Genomic DNA, 25,234 nt, shown 5'->3' with positions numbered 1-25,234 from the left:
ACTAGTAGAAATAAATCAATAATAAATCGATGTTTGTTATTTTAGAGTCTTAATTTCTTAGATCTCTCTTACAATCGACTGGCGCAAATAGATGGAGGCGTATTTAAGGGTCTACCAAAATTGTCAAGCTTAGATTTAAGTCACAACAGTCAATTAGTACTTGAACCTAATGGTTTAAGTTTCCAAGGCCTAGAGTACTCTCTTCTGCACTTGAATTTAGATAATGTGTCGTTAACACAGGTATGTATTAGTATTATCCCTTTAATTTGCAATTTAAAAAAATAACATATTCCTTTCAGTTCAACCAGAAATTATTTTTTTACGTTTATACCACATTAAATTGAACATGATTCACGTGTGTAGATCGCAATAATCTCGCAGAACAATAGTTTACTTTCAGTATCCCTACACCTCTGTCACTTACAGTGACAGAGGTGTAGGGGTACTGAAAGTTTTTTATCTTAAAAAATTTCATGTGGTATTTTTGCTAAAATAAATTTTGAAAAAGAATCTAAACTGAACAAGAAGGGTATTTCTATTCGATCTCGATAATTTGAATGATTTATGAGGTAAATATTGTTATGACTTCGATGACAGAGCTTCCGAAAATCAAAAATGCCCGTATATTACTTCAAACCTTGTCGAGACATTCTAGCAATTAAAGTAAAAAAAGTTGCTAAGAATATTCACACTAAAATCTATTGTTTTCCATAAAAAGTTGTTTATTTTTCATTATTTCCCAAATTTCAGTAAGCCCTAAATGTGATAATCAAGAATTCCGTAATCAATTTTCTTATTAACTTTTTCTTGTTTTAATTGATACAATGTATCAGTAAAATTTGAACCATTTATTATGAACATCAACGTACAGGATAATTTACGTAACATTGTAGTCCCTATTCTATCTAAGTATTAGGAAATTTTGTTGCGATATCAAAGAAATATATAAAAAAAACAATTGCCAGTTGCATTTCCAAGATATAAACCAAGCCCCTGGAACACCTTGTATATCTGTCGATTTTCCATAACCCCATTTTTTTCTGATTACACTTATATATAGATACTTGTCATATATTTGCTTTGATAGTTTGCACAGTATTTTACTTTATTTACTGGTTTATTTATGGATAAAGTCAAGATTGCCATGGAACCAGTGCATATGTATATATATAAAAGACAATATTAAAGTTGTTTATTATAACATCATAGTGTTATAGATAAATAAAATGTCTAAATAAATTTCCATACGAAGGGATAATTTTATGGCCCTAATTTGACTTCCATATAATTATTTATATGGAGAATTCTGAGAAGGAAGTTAGTAGTATGAAATAAGGTGGGTAACAACACATTACAAAATAAAAATAATGCTTGGAATATACAGGGTGATTCAGAACTTATCCAAAAAAATTTGGGAATAGATGCGGCATGAGAAATGGAGCAATATCGTAAAAAAATTTTTTGTAAAATCCTTATAGTTTCCGAGAAAAAATTATTGAAGTTATAGTACATTCAACGACTACATAGCTGGACAACTGTAGTCTCTAGCGTCATTCGCAATGCGCCTGGAGAGCCACGTGGCCTCAGCGACTCAGAATACTGAAATCGGATTTTGCAATCGTCGTTGCAATAGTATTTACCTGTTATCTGTTCAATAGTTTTTTTAGTAGTTAGTGTCAAAAATGGGTAGTTAGTGTCAAAAATGGTTTGCGTTTTAATTTATGGTGAAGCATTTGTGATATGGTGAAGCAAGACAACATTTGTGTTAGTTCGTAGAAACTGAGTAAGACGGACCCAAATGTGTTTACACGTAGGTGGATAAAATTTTGAACAATTGTTGTAACATCGGGTATGTCAAATGATTTTATTATTTGAAAACACAAATTAATTGTATTAATTAATAAAAACAGAAGCAGTTGAATTTGCCGATATAAAATAGGTGCGATAAAATTCTATTTACATATTTCTTTCCTTGCGAAAGTTTTTGTCCGTTTTTATCACACCGCCATGCCGGTCCCATTGTGCGAGGTCAGGTTTTACAGTGGACCAGTTTCCAGTGCCGTACAGAAGTGTATTTTTAAATCATTTTCGAACTGCCCTTTTTGATTTTTTCTTTACAAAATTGTATTTGTAAGGGTCCCCTGTACATCCAGAATTTTTTTTTTGGATAAGTTCTGAATCACCCTGTATGTCCTTTGTCGAAAAGAAAACAGGATGAAGGTATTATAAAACAAGCATTTTTTCTTAATAAAGAATTTAAAGATTTGTTTTGTTTTTCAGATCCAAGTTCACTGAATTTTTTTTTTGCTTAAAATGACGTAACTGTCTCCTATTTCAGCCTTGCATCATATTTTGGAAACACTGTATAATAATTTTATTGTATGTTATGTACCTATGTTATTAGATTACTTTAACCATAGTCTCACATGTGTAATTGCAAATTCTTTATCGTTGAAAAATAATATGACCAGTTGCCCGCTGTATCAATCAAACCGCAGTACTATCGTAACATAAAAATGTTGTTTTTTTTTTCGAATCAATTTAGAACCAAAAATCATAATGAATCAAAGGTGCAAATATAGGGTGCTGATCTTTTTTTAAATAAAATAATATTTGATGTAAATTGGTTTATAAAAATATGTCGACCGATGTCAGAACCGCCGAAGGAAGAAATTACCATTAAGATCAACCATTGACGTCACTGAATATATTAGAAATGTGGGTGTATTTATCAGAAAACTTTTAACATATGTATTATAAAAAACACCAGCCGTTTTAAAATTATTAATTCTTTTATTTTTAATATTTAAACATATCTGAATAAATGGAAAATGGCTCGAAAATCTCAAAAAAAATGTAGATGATTATAATTACATTTTAAAAAATAAACGAAAGAAAATCATAATAAATAAATAAAATCAGTGGCCTCAATTAAGGATTTATTTTGAGATATATCTCTCGTCCTGCTCTAAAAAATTCAAAATATCTATCTCAATGATTTTATTGCGTAAGAAATTAAATTTTATAATTATTTTGTATTTACATATTCAACTATAAAGTATTAAGGTCATTGTAGACTAGAAACAATATAGGGTCTGCCATTTAACACTCCCGCTGCCAATATCTCCGAAATTAAGAAATTTATTTTAGTTCCGGAAACTGGGGTTATTAGATCCCTCGAATAGCTTCAAATTGTAGTTAGAACTGTTAGTTCAAATTTTTTGTATAGATGGCGTGGCGATACTAAAAACTTTTTTGATCCCTGAACGTGAAAATGAAAGATCGTTAAATTTTGAGTAATTTTTGTAATATAAAGTTTTTCTCTATATTTACTTGTTTTCGAGATATGTCGACTTCAATATGCAATGTATGATTGGCAGCGGGAGTGTTAAATGGCACACCCTGTATATACGTTTTGTTTCATGGATTACTGGATGAAGACATAAATCCGTAAGATCAGCACAATTGACAATTTGAACGTAGAACAATTAATATGCAATATTATTTCATGAAATTTGGTGTACGCCCATTTTAAAAAATCGCTAATCAATATATCAATTTTTACCCCACCAAAAATAATCTGGTAGGCCTTGGTTTTTGTATAAAAAGGTTGACACTTTTCTCCACACTGCAATTCAAAAAAATTTGATGAGTGACCCGGTTTCAAGTAGGTCATACTGCACATCTACATTAAATTTACTGAAAATTGTTTAAATTTCACATATTTTGATTGTGAAGGGTCATTTGCTAATGATACTGATATCATAACAAAAATCATAATAAAAATGTTTACTCTGTTTCGTTTTAGGTACCTACCTTGCCTACCCCAAACCTGGTTTCATTATCCCTAGCTTACAACGCCCTGCCAAACGTCCCGCCTGAGATGGCAACGAATATGACCAATTTGCAGCGGTTGAACTTGAATTTTAATGACTTGTCTGCGGTGCCTATCGTTACCCACTCTTTGACAGAGTTGCGATATCTATCGATGGTTGATAACCCGATAACATTCTTAAGCAATACCAGTTTGCTGGGAGTAGCGGATCATTTGGTTGAGTTGGATATAAGAAACTTTGAACTCAACACATTAGAAGTAATAAAATAATTACATATAATAAACAAATGGTTGGCTAAACTTTAATAGCGGATGTAGTGGATGGTATGTAAAAAATTAATGAAGGAAGATAAGTGTCCGGCAACACTTCGAGATACAGGTTATTGAAGTATAAATACAAGAAAATAGTTAATAAGTTTAATTCAATTCGGTATGAGTTTTAGTTTTTTATTGTCAACAAGCATATGCAGGGTGTCCCACCAGGAACTCCATCGATGGATATCTGGGAAACCGTGGGAAGGATTTTTTTGAAATTGTGGTGGTATGATACGGGCCATGGGGCTTACCAAGTAAAAATATCTTCAAGGTCATCGTACTTCCGGTTATATCGGAAGTCGATACCAACTTTATTATTTTAAATGGAACCCCCCTGTATATTATTGCATCGATGGAGTTCGTGATGAGACACCCTGTATACATGTTTTTTTTTGTACGTGTTTTTGCTGCAGGTCGTTAGGATGCACTGCTTTCGAAATAAATGCAGAATGCCGTACCAGATGTAGACGAGTATGTTAAAGGTGCCTTAGCATCAAACTGTTTTTGAAATAATGAGAAAATTTTTCCAGATACCTACATGTTTATAGGAACATCTTTTTAATTTGTGGCTTACAATTCACTATTAAAGTTTTGCCAAGCATTTTATTCCAAATTTGAAGACAACGTAAAACCAGAGACTCCTGAGGCTCAAAATAAAAAGATAAATTTTTGACCTTATGTCACTGAAAATCAGATTCGATAATTCCGTGTTTGTATTTGAAGGAGTCATTTTATACATAAAAATAAGAAGAAAAGTTTGTATGAATGTGTCAAAATTTTTCGAAACATACTACGCTCATTTAAAAAATATGAAATAATTCAAATCTTTGGGAATAGTATATAAAGAGAAAGTAATGATATTGTAGGATACAACTACTCTGCGGGTTACATGCCCCGACTAGCATTGAATTACACCAACAAAATCTATTAAATATAGTTAGAATATATCATAGTACCTGCTTTAAGCTATTTTTGGCTGTTTTGCAAGTCTTAGACATTTTAGTAGTAATGATCACTACATGTATCACTCATCTACATCTTTTAATGGTTATAAAGAGCCGTAGTACTTTTAGGAACAATGTTAGAAACTATGTTCATCCAAACATTTTTTATAATTTCTAAAGAATCTCTTCTTCAAACAGTCCATATCAATAATCATTATTAAAATTCTCCAAGAAACAATATATTTTTAAAAATTAATTTTGTACTTGAAAATGTAATGTAAATATTCACTGACGTCCATTTAATAAAGTTATGAAATGGTCGAGGGATGGAGGCCTCAAGAAATAGAAATATTTCAGAGGTGAATCTTCAAATCGTTTTATGAAAAAAATTATATTATCATTTCCAAAAACCGGGGAAGTGTATGTAGGCAATTAATAAAAACATAATAATATGTAAGTCACTACATAGTTTTAATTTTAATTTTTTTTGTACTTTTTCAATACCTGACATAAGATGTCGTTTAGAATTTTTTCTTTTGAAGTCTAGTTCTGGAGAAAAATGGTGTTTTATTAATTCATCGATCATTATGTACTGTATTATATTCTTAATAAAATAACATATTACTCCAGTACTGAGCTTCTAATTGAAAAAAAGCTAACTGCCTTCTTTCGTCACGTAATGATCGATGTTTACAGAAAATACTCTCAAAATTAAATATGCCAGTAGCGCCCATATTCTTTCTTAAAATAATTGCATGGTATTGCCTATACGCACGCCGCCCCTGGTGAGGTGAACAAACTTTGGTTTACATTAAAACATGTGTTCTAATAGAGCATAATCGTTCAAAGTTTGAGAAAAAAAATTCCGAGATACTTCAACTACCTGCATTTTAAAAAGGAGACATTTTTAAACATACTTATGTTACTATAAATTTTTCTCATACAATATTGATGAATTACTCTCTGAAATACATATTTGAAACTACTCAGGAAACACCCTGTATATATCAATATCTTATATGTTTTAGTATCATATTATTATAATAAATAAATAAAGGTGCATATAATTAAGAAAGAAGCTCAACACAAATCGTTTTAAAGTTACATAAAAAATAGGTTTTCGTCTTACTGCTTTTTAGAGAGGACTATATCTCAGTAATGGTCGACTTTTGCGTAGAGTAATCTGAATCCCTGATCTGAATTGACTTATTTTGATCCAAAGAGTCTCTGCTCTCACGTTGGCCACGTATTTTAGAATCATCTTGTATGATTTACTAATAACTATATTTTTAAGGCCGGGGTGTTCTGTAAAATGTACTCATTGAGGACACTGAAAATTAGTTACTATTCCAATTTGAAGAATTTTAATATTCCCTCAATTTTGCAATTTAACGTTGGACTAAGAGATTTAGAAATATATGTAAGTATTTCAAGTAGAAATTGATATATTTATATCTAAATATTATTACCTATAAAAAACATACTGGCATATTGAAATCATTAAATAATATAAATTGTAAAATTTACCACAATAGATTAAATCTATTTCTGTTTATTAAGGATTGTTTTTTCAAGTGCCCCCCTTTTTATGTGGATTAATAAATATTTAAATATTAACAGAAATAAATTATATACAAAAATTTAAACCTAATAGAAAAAAATTTAAAATTTTAATGAATAAAATTATTTAATTTTTTATTTAGCAATTATAATTAGACGCTATATGTATATCTATTGTGACTATTTATTTAAAAAAAGTATGTAATGAATTTTTTTGATTAAAAATATTTGGACAGCATTTCGATTTTAGATGATTTATTAATTATTTTGTGGTTAATGAATTCATTTAATAAAATTTTGAGGCATATTTTCAGTATTAATTTAAATTAGCTTAATATACAGGATGTTTATTAAGTGCTTGTAGAAGTTTTAATTGGTGAATATTTGACTAATTTTAAGATGAAAAGTTCATATGAACATGGGTTTGTAACGGCGTGATTCTTGAGATATAGATCGTCCAAAAAAAAATTTTGTTTGATATTTTAATTATGTTTTTGTTCAATAACATGGCAATTTGACGAAATTCGGGAAACTGGGAGTATTGATGATGGGAAGAATATTTACTTAGTTTGATGTTAGAGGGCGCCACATAGAGTATTGTACCTGGATTTAAATAACCATAACTTTTTTGTGTCGCGCTGTGTCATTTTTGACTAAATGTACCTATTCTCCATTCAATTTTACGTACACAAGGTACTCTTAGTATTTGTCGCTGAAAGCAGCCGTTTTGTAAAAAACGGGTTTAACGCTAAACCTGCGTTGGAATTTTGTTGAATCTGAGTTTTTGAGGAACAAGTAAAAAAATGTGTCTTTTATTGATTGTATTGCGACGTGACAAACTTAGAACATTTACAAAATTAAGACTAAACTACTTCTACAAATAAGTTAATAACAAATTTTTTTGGATCCCCTGTATCTCAAGAACCATGTTCATATGAACTTTTTATCTTATAATTTAAAGTTTGTACACATACTTAATAAACACCCTGTATATAAATAAATCTAAATAGCAGTTTCTATACTTATTAAAATAAAATTAAATTGATAGGTTTCTGCGTCAACAGATAATAATTTGGAGAAAGAGATGACTGGCGAGTTTCCTCCAAAATTGCACAACATTACTTTTACAGGCAAAGGTTTGAAAAATTTGGCTGATAATATACTGCAGGTAAATATCTCAATATACAGGCTGTTTTTTAAATTGGCATACTCCTATAACCCTTTTATAGATTGTCTGACTGACTTCAAATATGATATTTATGTGTAAATTTATGGTATAACTGATGAAATCAATTGCAAAGTTGCCAAATTGACATTTTTTCAGATACAATAGGATACCTACTTTTATTTAAATGCAACACTATGTATACTTATTTGGATAAGACATTATTATAAGAATGTAGTGACATAAGGTTTAATATTTCTCTCACCATTATGTATAGGTAGACATCAAATTTTATGCCACTGCAATCTAAGAAATCGTTGTATTCAAATAATTAAAAATATATATAGGGTGTTGCTTCAATAAAGTTTCCTATTACATCTGAAAAAGTAACAATCTGATAACAATACAACATCAGATAGCGCCCTTATCTCTGGATGTAAAATTTGCTATCAATTATCAATCGTTATGAATGTTACAACATTTTTTGTTCTTTAGGGTATCAGAAGTACAAATTTGCATGTTTGTCTTCGGAATACGAGTATTGTAAAGATTTCTTCAAACCTTTTTATGAATGTGGGTTATGCTAAAAATCTTACTCTTGATGTTAGAGAAAACGGAGATTTGCAGAATTTGCAAAATCCTTCAAGTGGACTCAGACCAGATTTGTATAAGAAGACATTTTTGATAGACTTACAGATATCAGGAAATAAATGGTCTTGTGATTGCGATTTAGGGTAATAACTGGTTATATACAGGGTGTATTGGGTGTCTGCTGTATATGTGGCGTATGTTCAATATGTAACAGAATACCTCGAAATAAACACAAAAATCTAATGCAACATAGGTCCTAAGTCTGTTTATTTCAAATATATTTTAAAAAGCAAACACAGATTGCATTAAATGAAAGTGAGAAACAAAATGCGACTTGATGTAGATAATTTTACAGTTATAATATGTGTTCAAAATACCCAAACATAATTTTCATGAATAAACAAATAAAAGTCTAAAGGATTAGTATTTTGTGACTGATCAGGCAAGTAATGTGATCTATTTTCGCCAATCCTACATTCCTCAAAAACATTGGCTAAATATTGGACAAACTTCTTGAAAAATATGTGCAGGACCTCTCCTCATGTAAATATCACATTTCTGTCGACGTTCAATGAATAGAATAGTTCTTTAAAAAAAGTTAGCATGTAATTAAAGCGTTAGCGTAATTAAAAAATCCAAATAATGTTTTGAGTTATTCTTCTGGCTAGAATAAATATTTAGATTAAATAGTCTGCTCCTAGGCCGGCAGTACATTAATAGGTTTGTGTTGCTTGTAAAACCTTATTCGAACTATCGTCAGTCCATCGATGAGTATTATGAAAATATTGAAGTATTGTGATTCGTTAAAAAAAACAAAATCTGCTACTGCCAATTTTTGCACTCATTGAATATGATATGGGTACAATAATTGTTGTCTGTATGTAGTATTTTATGTAGGTACTGTGTTTTAAATACATCAGTTTGATAGGCTACTCTTCTTGTGGTTATATGATAATTATTCATCAACAGTATCTAGCCTCTGTTCTTCCACCTTCAAGAACATTTTTTACAGTGGTCGTTCTTTACAGCGATGAATAACACTACCAGTATCTAAATACACTGGGACACTGCAACATGCGCTGTAGCGTGTGTTAAAGCTCTGTCTGAATACTGGTTGCCACAAATACTTCATGCTTCATAAGATTATTCACATCCCTATCCCTACTTTCCCTACTTAATAAGTTTGTTACGCTTTCACGCGAAAACTACTTAACCGATCATCATGAAACTTTGTACACATATTCTTGGAGGTATTAGAAGTAACATAGGATACTTTTTATTAAAAAAAATATTTTTTACGAAAGATTTTCTATATTAATTGTTTCAGGTTAGGTGTCATTTTTCATATCATATTGATTCATTTCTATTATACCTTTACCCTTGATCTCTGATACTTATTTAATGGCTTCAATGCGAGCGAAGCCGCGGGTAAAAGCTAGTATAGAATATTGCAAAAAAATTCTCGTTAACATTCTTTGTAAAAAATAAAAAATGTCTGTAAACATATATTCGAAAACGCTTCGTTTTCGATATACATTGTATTTAAATTTGAAACGTTTTTAATTAAATATCTCTAAAGACGTTTAATGCAGGATGATACAACTTGGATTATTGATTTATCTAACTAAATGTAAAAATAGACAGAATTTGGATATAAATGCGTTAATAACACAGCCCCACAAAAAAAAAATGGAAGGTCCGAAAGACGGTATTTATATATTTCTAGGGTTGCTGACTCGGAATCCGGTGTCCGTTTCACCCGATTCGCTCTGGATTAAGGTCAGTTCAAAGTCAAATGTAGAGAATCCATTTGTCAACAAAGTAAATCAATATATCTATAATAGGTTTTTGGGGTTGTTGAATCCGAATCCGTTTGACCCGATCAGGTCTAAGTTAAGGTTAGTTCAAGGTCGAATGTAGAGAACCAACAACAACAAACTAAACCAATATGCTCCTCAAACCCAATTAAATTCTTCACTTTGAGGTTCAAAACAAAACAAATCTTTATAGGCATCTTCGTATGTTGATTGATTTATAGTCTATTCTTGCATTGTCGAAGTATGTTTTCTTTGACGTATCGAAGAAATCTTGATCACCTAAAGTGTTTTGGGTGATTACAATGGGGAACAGGGAGAAAGATTTGGCCAAGGTATTAAAAAAATGGAGCGACTGTACCAAGGCATATGGGATATAAACATGTTAGTCGATTACTGCTGGTCTTTAAAACGAGATTTACCATTGAAATCGAGAAAACGTAAAAGAAATCATTCGGAGATCTTTTGACAACAAAATAGTCCGATACGACAAAAGAGAGTAGTATAGTCTCGATATCATAATATTAAGATGTAGTGATTTCATGTGATTGATCAAGGCAAAAAACCTCTTATCTTGAAAAACTGTTCTCATAGATTTCAATCGACACGGACTCGCTGTCTATATTAATGAACATGAAGCAATAATGGACTAACTCGTTTAAAGCTTACTTAATTAGGCTTTTTAATACTAAAATTTTGTTTTGTCAAAACAATTAACTCGAGAGTCACGGGCTCAGAGTTGAAGCTTCTTCTTTAATTTTATTTGTTACTCAAATTTAAATACGTATAAATCCAAAACTTGAGTGTTTTGGGTTTAGAATTTGAGAGTATTTAGCAGACCTGATCGAGTCAAACGGACACCGGATTCGGATTCAACGACCTCAAAAACATATATGTAGGTTTACTTTATTGGTGATTGATTCTCTACACTTGACCTTGAACTGACCTTAACCTCCCCAAAAATATATGGATACCATGGTCTTGTCTTTCGGACCCCCCACTTTTTTTGTGGGGTAGTGTCGGTGGAGATACTGGGATTACTATCATAAGGCCTCGGAAATTCCACAACGGGTTATTTAGTTTGATCACTAGCTGTGATAAATCTAAGAAGAAAAGATTTGCTCCATTTTATTCGAAATACAAGGATTATTCTCAAGTTACGATTTGTTTAACTTGCATTAACCTTTACCAAGCATTTAAATAAACCTAAAACAACTCTAGAAGTAAAAGTAAAATAAGTTTAAAGATATTTTTTTCTAGAAATGCGGTTTTACATACGATGGATTATCATGGGATGTTCGAAGAAAATCATTAACGTAGACTTTTTTCCAGAGTTGTGGCTCGTGTTACCTCCAACAAAATGCAAAATTTGTGCATTAGGAATTTTTTCGGACTATTTATGATTACATAGTAAATAAAATGTTCAATGAACTTTGTTTCCAAAATGAGTAGTATAAGAGTTATGTTAGTAGCTTCAAATTTATGGGGTTCTTAGTGATAATGACTTCCGGTATGCCCACCAATGCATTGGTTAACGCACTTATATTTGAATTCAGTGAATTTTTACATTCCTTAAATAAGTGATCATCCTATATCTAATCACACTCCGTTAAACATCTTCAGAGATACTAGGAATCTGCACCTGAACGTTTTTTCCATATTAAGTATGAACCTGTATCTATATGGAAAATGTGATATAAATAAAACATTATAAATTTCTTCAGTACAATTTAAAAGGCAGAACATCTAACATTTGTTTTATTTTTAATAAACTGATACATAATTAAAATAAGACAATTTAACACCTCGACAATTAGTAGAGATAGATTCGAAATAATAAAAACAACGGAAAGTGAATCACAACTGAATATCGTTTATATTGATAAACAACATATGGAGTTAAGTTATCGGTTGTCAGACTGTTAGACTTGAGCAATATTATTAAAAAACACAAAATGTGATATTTTATTCTTATTATCATGACATTTTTGCATAAATAAGATATTTGGAGAGACTGGATATTGGAGATATTATTACGCTTAAAAGCGTTAGTTAGTTCCAGACAAATAGTTTTTTCTCGAAAACGATTAAGTTTAGGGTAGAATAGTGCATAGAACTTTCTCGTTCATTTTGATCTGTACCATCACTTGTTAAACATACATGCACTTATACTGCAGACACCCTCTATAGCCATTGCAATATTTTACTGTCCAGGTATAGTATGATTTTTACTTATTTTGCTTTCAGATGGATTGAAGTTTGGTTACGGAAACGTCGTCAATATCTGTGTGAAGATAGTCTAAGTGCACCACCTTACATAACTGATCCTGATTATAATTGTAGACATGTTGATGATGATTTGAGGACCGCAATATGCCCAAATAAAGATAATAATACGATCATTGAGGTCCTTAAGGCTGAAATTGAATGCGGATGGAATTCCTCTTCATCATTACAAAGTCTTGCAATTAGTGTTATTCTTTCGATGATTCTTATATTACAGCTGCCTTAAGAATGTTAGAAATATAAAACACAAATATACTTGATCCTATAATTTATTGATCGACAGTCATTACTTCCACCTGCCAGTACATTTTTTTTTGTTGGAAAGTTAATAAAGTTTAGATTTATTTCTATGATTTATTTTGGTTGTTTTCTGTCTGACAAAATGTTATTATTTATTTTTTGTAATTAGTTGTAATTTGGAACAAAATACACCATAGTGTTTTTTAATGGCATATCGAATTTGACATACAAAAGCAAGAGGACATCTTACACCCTGTGCTAATTTATTAAATTTGTACATGCCATTGTCAATTGGAAATACCAGTTCCTTTGTATATATCAGTAATTTATATAAGATACATTGAAATAATAGTGGTAAATGCTATTAGGTAAGCGTGATGCCAAAATTAGAAAACTAATATAAATATACTAAGGTATAGTAAAGTTGCTTCATTTGCATGTTACGCCAATGTTTTTAATTCTTAATAATTGTATTTCCAACGAAAAATTTCTACAACCGTTTTAAAGTTACTCATTTTAAGAATAATACAGGATGTCCCTGAAATGCATGTACCAGCAAACCATCCTAGATGAGTTATTAAAATTTTGGAAGACAGAATTTATTTAAAAAATTTTAGCTTTCACCACAAAAAAATTGTGGCAATCAGATAAATACTCAAATAAAATATGAACAGTTTTTTAACTGAGGTATCCAGTTTAAGGCATTTGTGCAAGTCAGTAATTAACATTAGGAAAGCCTTTTACCAGTATATTTTCACATACCAAATTTCTTCTAATTGTTCAACTCTTCCGTTTACTGATTATTGATATTTTTCAATAGACATTGGGGCCCCATAGCGCCCTTGCGGTGCATTTTTGCATTAAGGTAAACTAGCGTAAATCGTCGTAGTTTAACCTTAAGAATCTAGGGTAGCTTGCTGGTACATGCATTTCAGGGCCACCCTGTGGCTATTTTTTTATATTATATTTATATTTTTTTTTCTGAAATACAATTGCATCTATCGAATTTACAAAATATTCAGCACCGCCGAAATTGACGTGTCTCTGCCAAGATTCATGAATTTGCGTCAAATATTTTTCGAGATATTTGCGTATTTGTAATGGTTTTCAAAGATTTAAACACATTATAACTTCTAATTGAAGCAACTGTAGACCAAGGTACATTTGGCATAATTATCACATTTTGGGTCCAAAACTATCAAAATAGAATGTATGCTCCTTCATTTAAATACACCCTGTATGTGGATGATTTAAATATGTAAAAGTATACCTACATTTTAGTTACCATTTTAATTTCAGAGTACGTCTTAATGGGTAAAAATGTATAAATATATTTATGTATTCTTACAATTGGCGATTAAATGAAAATAGCTGAATATACAAGGTGTCCCTGAAAAGGATGGACAACGCTTGACCACAGGTTCCTTGGATGAAAATAAGACTATTTAGCCTAACTTACCTATATACAAAAGTGCACGCCTACTGAGATATAGCCTTCTAAATATAGAACAGATAACCTAGTTATTTTCAAATAATTTGAAAACTGTTTTTCTTAAAAAACAACAAATTTGGTACACATATTTTTTATATAAGGGTAATGTAAATATAGAATTTGGTGAGAATACATATACAGGATGTTCTCTTTCTAGTGCCTGTGCGGCACTGGCTATCCCGTAACGTTTCTGTGTGTCCGCCAATGATGACAGAATTTATATTTTTAAAAATAAGCACTATTTTAGAAGATTTTTTGCCTCTTACAAAATTTTGATATCGTTTATGGATTTTGAGTAAAAATGACATTTTTTACACATTAAATAATATAAAATCAGTTTAAGATAATAATTAGAACAGTCTAGTACCAGGTGCCATATAACAAAGAAACAAATTCATAACGATAATTAAAAGGTTCAGTGTCAAGTTAGGTGTGATTTGATTTTAGCTTACTTTGTTTTTTATTGCAATTTATACTTTTGCTGAACAAACTGGTATTAGTTTTGGGTTATTGTGAAGGAAATTGTTGTACCTACTACTGTTCGAACATGTGCTGAAAGATTTCCTAATTGTAGAATTCCAAATCACAAAACATTTACTAATGCGGAGAGACGCCTTCGGTAAACAGGACGTTTTTTACCTGCAACATTAAATCGTGGACAATGTACAGCCAGAATTATCCAGCTTGAGGCACAAATTTTGGAAAGGGTCGTAGAAATTTCGCAAGTAAATACAAGGCGTTTAGCGGTAGAGGTTGGCCTTCAAAAAGTCCCGTTAATAGAGTATTAAAAGACCAGTTATTACAGGTTACTATCCTAACAGGTGGATAGGTAGAGGAAATAATGCCCCTTTAAAATGGCCACTTCGATCCCCCGACCTAAACCCATGTAATTATTATTTCTTTTGGGGAGCGTTGAGGACAACAATTTATAACTTTTTAGTAAATACAGAAACCAATTATGGGAAAGAATACAAAAACTAATGTTATGAGAGGTAATGCACAATTATTGGATAAAATTCATTTTAATTTTCTAAGAACTAATGCTTGCGTTTAAGAACAAGGAAGTAACTTTGAACATTTACTGTAATATTATTTTAATGTGATTACAAATAGCAATTTAGGTTTATATGTATAAAATATTAATGTTGACTTTCTTACATTATTAGTTGATACTGTTTATTTCAAATACTAGTGTTAATTTTTTATTTTATTGATTGAAAATACTAAGACTAAAAATGTGTAGTTATTTTTTTTTTAATGTGACGATTTTTCATTATTATTCCCTGCTTTGAGGCTTGCAGTTATAAATTATTTTTTACAAATCGGAATTTTTGCTTATATTTTGTAAGAGCAAAAGATCTTCTAAAATAGTGCTTATTTTAAAAAATATAAATTCTGACCTTACTGGCGTACACACAAAAAAATTACGGGATAGCCAGTTGCGCACAGGCACTAGAAAGAGAACATTTTGTATACAGGGTCGGAAAGTCCCCATGGTTCATCGGCTGTTACGTGAGAGCGATAAAGAAAGTAATAGAAATCCGTGCGATAGAGAAAGATGGCAATAGTGAAGGCGTCTAATAGTCACCGCCCACTTGGCCCTTCCACAAATAAGATCCACTTCTTATTTGTGGAAGGGCGAAATGGGTGGTGACTATTAGATGCCTTTATTATAGCCATCTTTCTCTATCGCACGGATTTCTATGACTTACTTTATCGCTCTCACGTAACGGCCGATGAACCATGGGGATTTTCCGACCCTGTATGTACTATCACCAAATTTTTATATAAAAAAATATGTGTACCAAATTTGTTTTCTAAGAGTTTTCTCCAAGGTTTCTAAGAAAAACAGTTTTCAAATTATTTGAAAAAAACTAGGTTATCTGTTCTGTATTTAGAAGGCTATATCTCAGTAGGAGTGCGCTTTTGTATATAGGTAAGTTAGGATAAATAGTCTTATTTTCATTCAAGGAACCTCTGGTCAAGCGTTGTCCATCCTTTTCAGGGACATCCTGTATGTATAACAGTGAAAATATCTAATTATGCCATCAAAAATATTGAAAAAAAGGTCACTGAAAATTGTTACTAAATATCTGTATTAAAGAGGAAAGTATATAATTTTCAAAAGGTTCATAAATTTTATTGTGAGACTATCGAACAAAGAAAATAATGATGAATCACATTTTTTATTCGGATTTCAATTTTAGATACATTTCACAAGTTTGTGTAGAAGATCATTAACTTCTAATACGACTTGAAGCATTTTGAGTAAAAATACTGAATATAGAGACATTAGGATTTTAGTTTATTAATCGATAAGTACATTACAGTCCCTGAGCAACTTAATCTAACGGTTAGAAATATGTACATATTTATACAACTTATAAGTACGTAATCATTAATTACTAAAAATATCAATCACATAAAATGTATCTATAAATATAGTGCTAAGTTTAATTTCTTACATAGTTTTAAACATATAAGTTTTTAACAAATTATTGTATAAAGAATGTCTAATTTCTTGTGGAAATAATCTCAGTATATTATATGACTTTTATTATATTTACATATACTTCTGTTCTCGTTAACTTATACTTTTAAATAAAAATAAATAAATATTACCTAAGTAAATTAATTTGTTTTACATTAGGTTTCTTTTTACAATCACTAAGGAATAATTTGTTCTAAAGCTTTTTCCTCGAAACTACACGTACTTCTTTGGCGATAAATACAGAAATAAAATGTAAAAACAGATTGCAATTAAGTATTCGGTTGATGAAAAATATTATCGCACATAGACTTGATTTTGTCGAAAAGGCTGCATCTTTTACAGTTACACTAGTAAAATAATGTTGTTTTTTTATCTCTCTTCAGTCAGAAGTGTCTCAAATTGGACATTGTTCGAAAACAGTTGAACAATGGCAAAAACAAAGCTAAGGATTAAATACGGTACCAATTCATTCGTAATATTGAGCGAGGTATTTGAAAATGCAATAATGCGTTTTCCATTAAAAAAATGCAAGTTGGGTAGTGCTTAGGCCAAACACTGCATTCCATATATTGTTGACAGATGTACTACCAAAAGTGGTGTAACTTTTGTTAGACATTTCGTCGTCAAATTATAAAAAAGTTTAAAACCGACAAACATGTTAAAAAGTTTATTATACTCAAAGAAAATTCATAGAGCATTTGGAAAGTACCTATATTTTTTATTAAAATTTTTATTTTAAAGTACTTAAATCTTAAAAAAAAACGAGAACATAACCAGAATCTCTGAATATCCAGTCAATGCTTTAAATTATCTGATTCCGTTTACATTCCGTTTGACCCTCGAGTTACCAAATTTTGAAAGAAAATAATAGGCTGCAAAAACTTGCGGGATCCTAAAAATAAATAAAATTTTGGAAATTTAATTTACGTCTAGTATCTGTTATTAACTCTAGACTCAGATAAAGTGAAGGGTAGTATAGGCAGAAACTTCTAAAAACGTTCATTTAAGATAGTAATAAGGAAGCTATCAAAACTGATTTGATTTGAAGGATATAGGGATGCATATAGGAATGGATTTTACACGTTAAAATAATAAGAAAAAACTCGAACGTTATGAGATTTTCATTTGTTTTCAAGTTATAACATAACACAAATTTTAAAATTTTGAAATCAGAGTATATCATGTTCCAAATTCAAAAGTAGGATGTTTATCAGTGTTATTTTATGTTGCAATAGTTTCATATTTGCTTACACGTTTGTACGATTAAGGTGTTACAAAATGCCAAGAACATATTCAAATTTTGTAATGTTGCTATTAAAGAATATTGTCAACGATTTTCATATCACAGATGTCATGATAAAAATGTATTCATCAGGGTTTTCAACAAACTGTGCGAAATCAGAAAGAGGAAGTAGAAAATATTATCGGTCTATTAGAAGATGATGCACCAGCTCACGAAGAATTTCTACTCAATTGGACATTCTACAAAAAAGACTAATAAAAACCCTGCGAAGGCTATGGCCTATGGTATGCCATGTACAGAGGGTACAACACCTACAACCGGAAGATCACTAAACGTATCGAGTTTTGTCGAGTCAATAATAATAATCATCTTGTATCCCGCATACTTTTTACAGATGAAGCATAGGTTTTCGGTAAACTTGTGGTGCGGTATGATTGATAGTTGGCTGTGGTATGACCTCTAGTTGGATAATTGGCTCTTTAATTTCGGAGAATCTACTCACAGGAGACCACTACTTAATTTTTTTACAAAATGAATTACAAGTACCTACTAGTAGAGGATGTTCCTATAAAGATGAGAATGCTAATCTACCACTAGCACGATGGAGCTCCTGCACATTTCACTCATCTAGTCAAGCTAGATTTGAATAAGAGGGTTCCAGGGTGTTGGATTGGCCTCGGTGGTCCTATTAGTTGGCCTCCAAGATCTTCAGACCTCACAACATAGGTCTGGAGATCTAGAACTAGACTAGAAAGACATGCAGCAAAGAGGAGAGCTACAGAGGTCCTTCGTAGATGAAGCAAAGCAGAAAGTGTTTAGAGGTGGTGGTGTTTTTGAACATTTAATCAAAGAATGTTATGGTTAATAGAGTATCAATATATGTATTTATTTTTATTGAAATGTACGTGAAAGCTTGAAAACAAATAAAAATCGCATAACAACATTCGAGTTTTTTCTTATTATTTTGACATGTAGACAGTGCGATTCTCCCTATACGCCCTGGTTATATCAAATTGTTTTTTTGCTCGAATTGGAGTGTTTTATGCAACATTCGATACATTGAAAATTACATCCTATATTGTAAAGTTTTAAAATGAGGCTCTCTAGAGAGACTGAGTTCCCATTTTGCGCCTAATGCGCCTGTGGGTAAATATGGTCCTGCTTATTAAAATACTTACGTCGGGTTTCACAAACATACTAAAGTTGACTTTAAATTTAAAGGACAATTTAGTTCATCATGAAAGTCAATTTACGTATAAAGATGGCAACATAGGAAGTATATGTCGATATTTAGATAAATTGTACTCAATTTCTTGTACTTCAAACGTTGTTTACTTTTGTTTCTCTGTACCTTACTTATTAGGATACAAACGTCAATAAAAACTGTTTACTTATTAAAATTGTTAGAAATTGATAAAGTTGACTGTTTTTGTAAATCTAACCTATAATTTCTTTAACTGTGTTTTTTTTAGTTTATTTCGAGATATTATAAAACAATTCGCCAATTACAATCAAACTACAATCTGTTTTTACAGTGTCCTAAAATGGTTTAATTTGATTCTCGACTGTTTTCATTACTACCAGCTACAGACTCATTCTGCAGTGCATTGGTGGACGTGGGTGAGTTACTGTTACTTCCCGAATTTAAAATTGGTTCTGGCGGAATTAGTCCCTCCTTCATTCTCTTTTTCTGTTTCATTCGTCTATTCTGGAACCATATCTTCACTTGGGTCTCGTTCAGTTGTAACGCTGAAGCGATTTCGATGCGTCTAGCTCTCGTTAGGTATTTGTTGAAATGGAATTCCTTTTCTAATTCTGTAAGTTGTTTGTTCGTAAAATTTGTCCTGCCGGTATTGAGGCAGTTTAGGCTTAGTAGGCTGGACGCATTGGAACCTAAACACGAGCTTCTCGACGCAGGGTTTTGAGAGTCCATGCTGGGATTATTTGGGGAAGTGGCCGGGTATTCCGCCATCGTGGAAGTTGGAATTTTCGGGGCTGAAAAAGACATATTTCTTATTATGCATCTATTTCAAAATTATAGTCTGTCGTTGCAATAAAAGGCAAGGCAGACATACAGGGTATTCCAAAACTGACGAATTGCATATGGAAAGAAATACCTGAGTAACGTATGCAAATATTTTATGAAATGATTTGTTGCCTTATTTTATTTGTTAACCTAAATATCAATTTATTCATAGTCAACAACAAACTATTTTTAACAAACATTCAGAATTCAAAAAATATTTATAATCGTAGAAACTAAGTGGATTTCGAAAAAAATGTCAGACAAAAGTTGCTTTTGATAATTGGGTAAAATTGATTAATTAGCTTGGAAAAAATTTTATTATATTTTTGGGACATCCTCTATAGGCGAAAATATTAAAATATCAACTAAATAAAAGGCACAACAAATTACAAACATCTGTATTTACCAAGTCATCGAACATTTGTTATAAATAACATTTTTTTATATTTTCTATTTAGGCAAATCAAGTGAAAAATAAAAAAGAAACAACCAGTAAAATGTGTAATATTGATTTTTTCCTGGTTGCAATTATCATAAAATAGTAAACGTAAAATAGTTCCTAATTAATCTAAAATATCACATCATTTTCAAATAAATTTGTTTTATTTCTGAGATATGAGATATTTTTTCATATTGTTTTTGTATATTATTCAATATTCTTATAATATTTATAAAATTTCATATTATTAACTCTTTCCGTTGTCGAGAAATTTATAAAATTTTTATTTATTCGTGCGAACAGGACCGTACAGATCAAATCGCGCGAATCAAGAATGTACTTTTTTCCCCACTCTATGAGCGACTAGCACAGTACGTTCAGATAAACACACAAACTATGGTACCTGGAAAGTGTCTCCTAGCAAAGGCGGCAGTGATAGCAGTAAAAAAAGAAAAGGAAGAAAAAATCGTACAAAATGGTACAAGAATTGGTTTTTGAGAAGAAATACGTTTTCTCATATCAGTTTATTAAACCAGTTAATGGTAGAACCATGAGACTGGTATAATTATTTGCAAATTAACCTATTTGGAATTATTATAATCATTTCTCTTGACGCAGTTTTGTCCACTTTGTGCATTTACTGATCCTTCATACGCTTTGTTTTTCATATGCCATGCCGCCCGGTCTGAAAACAAATTAAACAAATTATTAGTCGGATAAGAATCCTTTAGCATTTGTGGCTGTGGTCAGCATGCCCATGTGATACATACTAAGTAGAACGAACAGCACACACACACTACACTCCTGTCTGTACGTTCAGAAAATCTAAAGGTCCCTACAGACTTCGTTCAATTCGCGCGAATTGCCACGAGCGGTACGGTTTCACAGTCGTGCAAAATCTGTTTAGACGAGTATCTCCTATATATTTTTTGAAGAAGTATCACGAACAGGTACATCAAACGGGCCATCAGAAAAACACCTGCATTTAAATTAAATAAAAAAAACGTAAACAAAAGGGACAGCCAGTATATATTGCAGACCGTGAATATGAAAAAAAGTATATATTTACATATGAGAAGATGTATGAGGTTAAAGGAGCACAAGTGTCACTCAAAAAATAACAACGTAGAAAAATGTGGAGCAGGACAGATACAGAACACGTGCTAGGTCTAACTAATACCACAATTCTGGTAAGAGAGATGATTTCGGACAAGTCTTCGTCTACGACGAGGGATTAAAACTACCTGGAAACGATTCATCAGGAAAAATCAAGGACACCAGATAAAATCCAATGACTACGGAACACCATGGACCAGTCACTAGTTTTTCTGAGGAAGAGAGCGATATGTCTCTGGAAACGTCAAACAGCCCGTCATACTAGTAGCCAATAGTTCGATAGATTTATATTTATGGGTGCATGTAAAATTAATTAAATGGAATTATAATTTTTTTAATCGCCAGTTGCTTTTTTAATGAAACCTAACAATTTATATGATGCATTGCTATATTCACATAATTTTTAAAACTAAAATTTGCTTGAAAATAAATTCTTAGATTTTTGGACTAATTCTTAAATTATGTTACTGTTCATGGAATAAACATATTGCTCAGGTGTTTTGTCTTTACTGAACGTCATTATTTTGCAATTGTCTAAATTGAAAGATAATTTATTTTCTGCAGACTAGTTATAAATTACGTCATGTTGTAGTAGTTTCATCAGCATACTTGATGAGAATGTATTCTAATGATGTTTTCATTGGAAAATTTAAAGAAGTAGTGGTTCTTAATTTGAAACTTGTGGTACGCCGCAGTCCGCTAAAAAAACTGTCGATTCAATGCCTTGTTAACAAACAAATTGATTTTTGTTGTGTACCTATATATGAAAATAAATTGTCTAAATGGTCATTTAAGCCAACTGTATGCAATTTGGACAATAGTACATATCGCGATTAACTCGATTCGAAGACTTTAGTAAAGGCCGTATACACAGTGCCAACATACTTTTCTGCATTAAATGCTAAATTGATTTTACTAATGAAAGGACAAATTTATTTCTATAGATCTGCAACTAAAAAATCGTGTTGAGGAAAATTTATGCTTTCTTATATTTGACAAATTCAAACAATTTTGATGTATAGATTAAAACTGTAATAGGTCGATAATTTTTAACTCATTTCTTGTCATCACTTGGGACCCTTGTCATTTTGAATCATCTTGAAAAAATATATAAAATGATACTAATACATAACATAATATTTTTTAGTTAAAGTTTATACAGTATCTACCTACTTTCCGATATGGATTAATTTTTAAAGTAATAAGAGCAATCATACTTAATGGAAAAAAACAATAAAAATATTGACCTCGGTGTATGTTTTCAGTTCATTTTCTAACTCAAATCAATATTTTCTGAACAAACTAATACACTTTTAAGAGTGCTCGTCTGGGTTTTAAATTTCTTTGTTCAATTTGACTAATGGAATGGAAGAACTTATAATCGATTCCTCCAAGCATTTTCTGCTCCCGGAATTACCTATTAAAATAATGCTAATTTGTAGTTTTACTTGAAAAATATTAATTTATCGGCATTAGCTCCCTTCTAAAAAGTCAACGAATAAGATGAATTACGGGAAAGATTCAATTAGTTCGGATGTGAGGCCGAATGCAACGCGTTAATAAGAAGGCCGATCTGTCTTCGTTTATTAGTTCCTAGTTGAATTTACACCAGTTGGTCTTTTCTATTAGATTTCCTTTAATACTGCTATATCAATAGGGCTAATACGATTTACTCCAATTAAGCATTCTTCTTCAAATGTATACGGATATATTACAAATAAAATGATTAGTATAATTGAAGTTTAACGATATACAGTGTGTCCCACTTAAGCATTAGCCACTCATGTAAATTTGTTATTTATTGACCGAACTTTTATTTGTTTGATAGATTCCAGAAAAAGGAGTAGAATGTATAATTTCGGTTTTTCGTGGTCTAAGCCATGGCCAACTGAGACGCGTTTTATAGGAGGAAAAAACGAGAAGTAATATTAGCGATTTTTTGCGACAAAAACTGCAACGGATTCTTATTCAGGACTATCTAAAACCCTACTATACCAATTTTTGTTGTGATAGAAAACAGGGTGTTGCAGAAAATTAAACCTTAATTTTTTAAATCAACTGAAGATTTATTTACGAAACACATGACTTATTTGAATATCAGTATTATTCAAATTAGTAATAAATGAAACTTATTATTATGATTTAACACTTTTCAATACGTCGACGACTATTAATTATTTCTTTTCGTAACTGTTGCATATTAATGTTACGGCATGCGTCTGTAATACGTTCACAAAGTTCTTCTCGCGTTTGGGGCCTCGTAACATAAACTTTATTTTTTCCAGCTCCCCACAAAAGAAATCGAGAGGTGTGAGATCTGGAGACCGCAGTGGCCAATGAATTAAACGGCTATTACTTCTAATCCATTGATTGGGAAAATGTTCATTCAGCCAGTTTCTCACTATGAATTATAGACAGGTGCTCCATCTAGTTGTACATGTAAATTAAGGCGATGATTTAGAGGCAAGTCATTGGTTTTGTCCATAAATTTATTTTGTACAAATCTCCAAAAATCATCCGCATTTAAATTCTCTTCAAAATAGTTAAGGCCCAATGATTTTTAGATTTAAAATGCCATACCAAATATTCACCTTAGCGGAATACTGCCTTTTGCATTGTATAACCCAATTCGGATTTTCTTCACATCATATTCTAATATTTTGCGAAGAAACAATACCGTTTGTAGCTTCATCAGTGTACAAAATTGTATTCTTCTTTCTCTGTCTCTTATTTCTAGACTGTGATGAAATTTGGTTCCTCCAATTTTTTTTAAACATCTCCAAATTCGATTTCTAGACATATTTAAATTAATGCGGACATCTCTAATAATCGACCGCGAATTTTCATTAAAATAGTTAAGAATTATTTGGTTTATTGGAAGCACACTATTACGATGTTGGTTGGGAATTTTACTTACATTTCCAGTTTCATCAAATACTCTATTAATAGTCGTAACTGTAAAAAAAATAGTAACAATAATAATAATAATGATGTTTCCTTTATTACTAATTTGAATAATACTGATACACAATATTCAAATAATGCATGTGTTTCGTAAATAAATCTTCAGTTGGTTTAAAAAATGAAGGTTTAATTTTCTGCAACACTGCAGTTTTTGTCGAAAAAAATCGCTAATATTACTTCATGTTTTTTCTTCCTATAAAACGCGTCTCAGTTGGCTATGGCTTAGATCACGAAAACACCGAAAGTATACATTCTACTCCTTTTTCTGAGATCTATCAAACAAAAACAAGTTGAAACAAATCGGTCAACAAATAACAATTTTACATGGGTGCCTAATGCTTAAGTGGGACACACTGTATAAATTCAATTTTAAGATTATCAAATTTTAATATGCATATATTTCTACATGTAATTTAATTAAAAAAATAAAGCAAATTTCTGCACGTATATACAGGGAGATAACTAAGTACGGTCATATACGTTAAGACGCGATTGGAGTAATTTTGCCCCAAAAAGATTATATTACACATAGGATGTAAAAATTAAAAAAATAAATTTTCTTTTCTAAAATATCTTTGATGATGTTTGATTCAGAACGATGAAACATAGGTTACTGACTTATGTAGATAAAATTTCATTGGATTCAAATATAAATGCGTGTACTGATACACCGGTAGTGGCTTTCACTGAAACACCCGACAGTCGACGATACT

General features: G+C 31.1%; 2 protein-coding genes across 2 annotated transcripts in view; one reads left to right on the top strand and one right to left on the bottom strand.

Moving 5' to 3' along the window:
* The window catches only part of LOC108904421 (chaoptin), a 29,016-nt gene extending 16,280 nt beyond the window's left edge, over positions 1–12,736 (top strand). The window contains exons 11-16 of the mRNA XM_018706972.1: positions 46–240; positions 3,809–4,093; positions 6,389–6,514; positions 7,703–7,822; positions 8,315–8,553; positions 12,472–12,736. Of these exons, the coding sequence (XP_018562488.1) occupies positions 46–240; positions 3,809–4,093; positions 6,389–6,514; positions 7,703–7,822; positions 8,315–8,553; positions 12,472–12,736 (1,230 nt within the window). The remainder of the gene's footprint in view (positions 1–45; positions 241–3,808; positions 4,094–6,388; positions 6,515–7,702; positions 7,823–8,314; positions 8,554–12,471) is intronic.
* Positions 12,737–16,382: 3,646 nt separating this feature from the next.
* Positions 16,383–25,234, bottom strand: part of LOC108904431 (homeobox protein Hox-A1) — a 111,131-nt gene continuing 102,279 nt past the window's right edge. The window contains exon 2 of the mRNA XM_018706987.2: positions 16,383–19,971. Coding sequence (XP_018562503.1) covers positions 19,526–19,971 — 446 coding nt within the window. The 3' untranslated portion in view covers positions 16,383–19,525. The remainder of the gene's footprint in view (positions 19,972–25,234) is intronic.

The sequence above is a fragment of the Anoplophora glabripennis genome, unplaced genomic scaffold, assembly GCF_000390285.2.
Source record: "Anoplophora glabripennis isolate ALB-LARVAE unplaced genomic scaffold, Agla_2.0 scaffold65, whole genome shotgun sequence".
Lineage (NCBI taxonomy): Eukaryota > Metazoa > Arthropoda > Insecta > Coleoptera > Cerambycidae > Anoplophora > Anoplophora glabripennis.
Note: the sequence above shows the minus strand (reverse complement) of the source record. Positions and strands in the feature narration are given on the sequence as shown.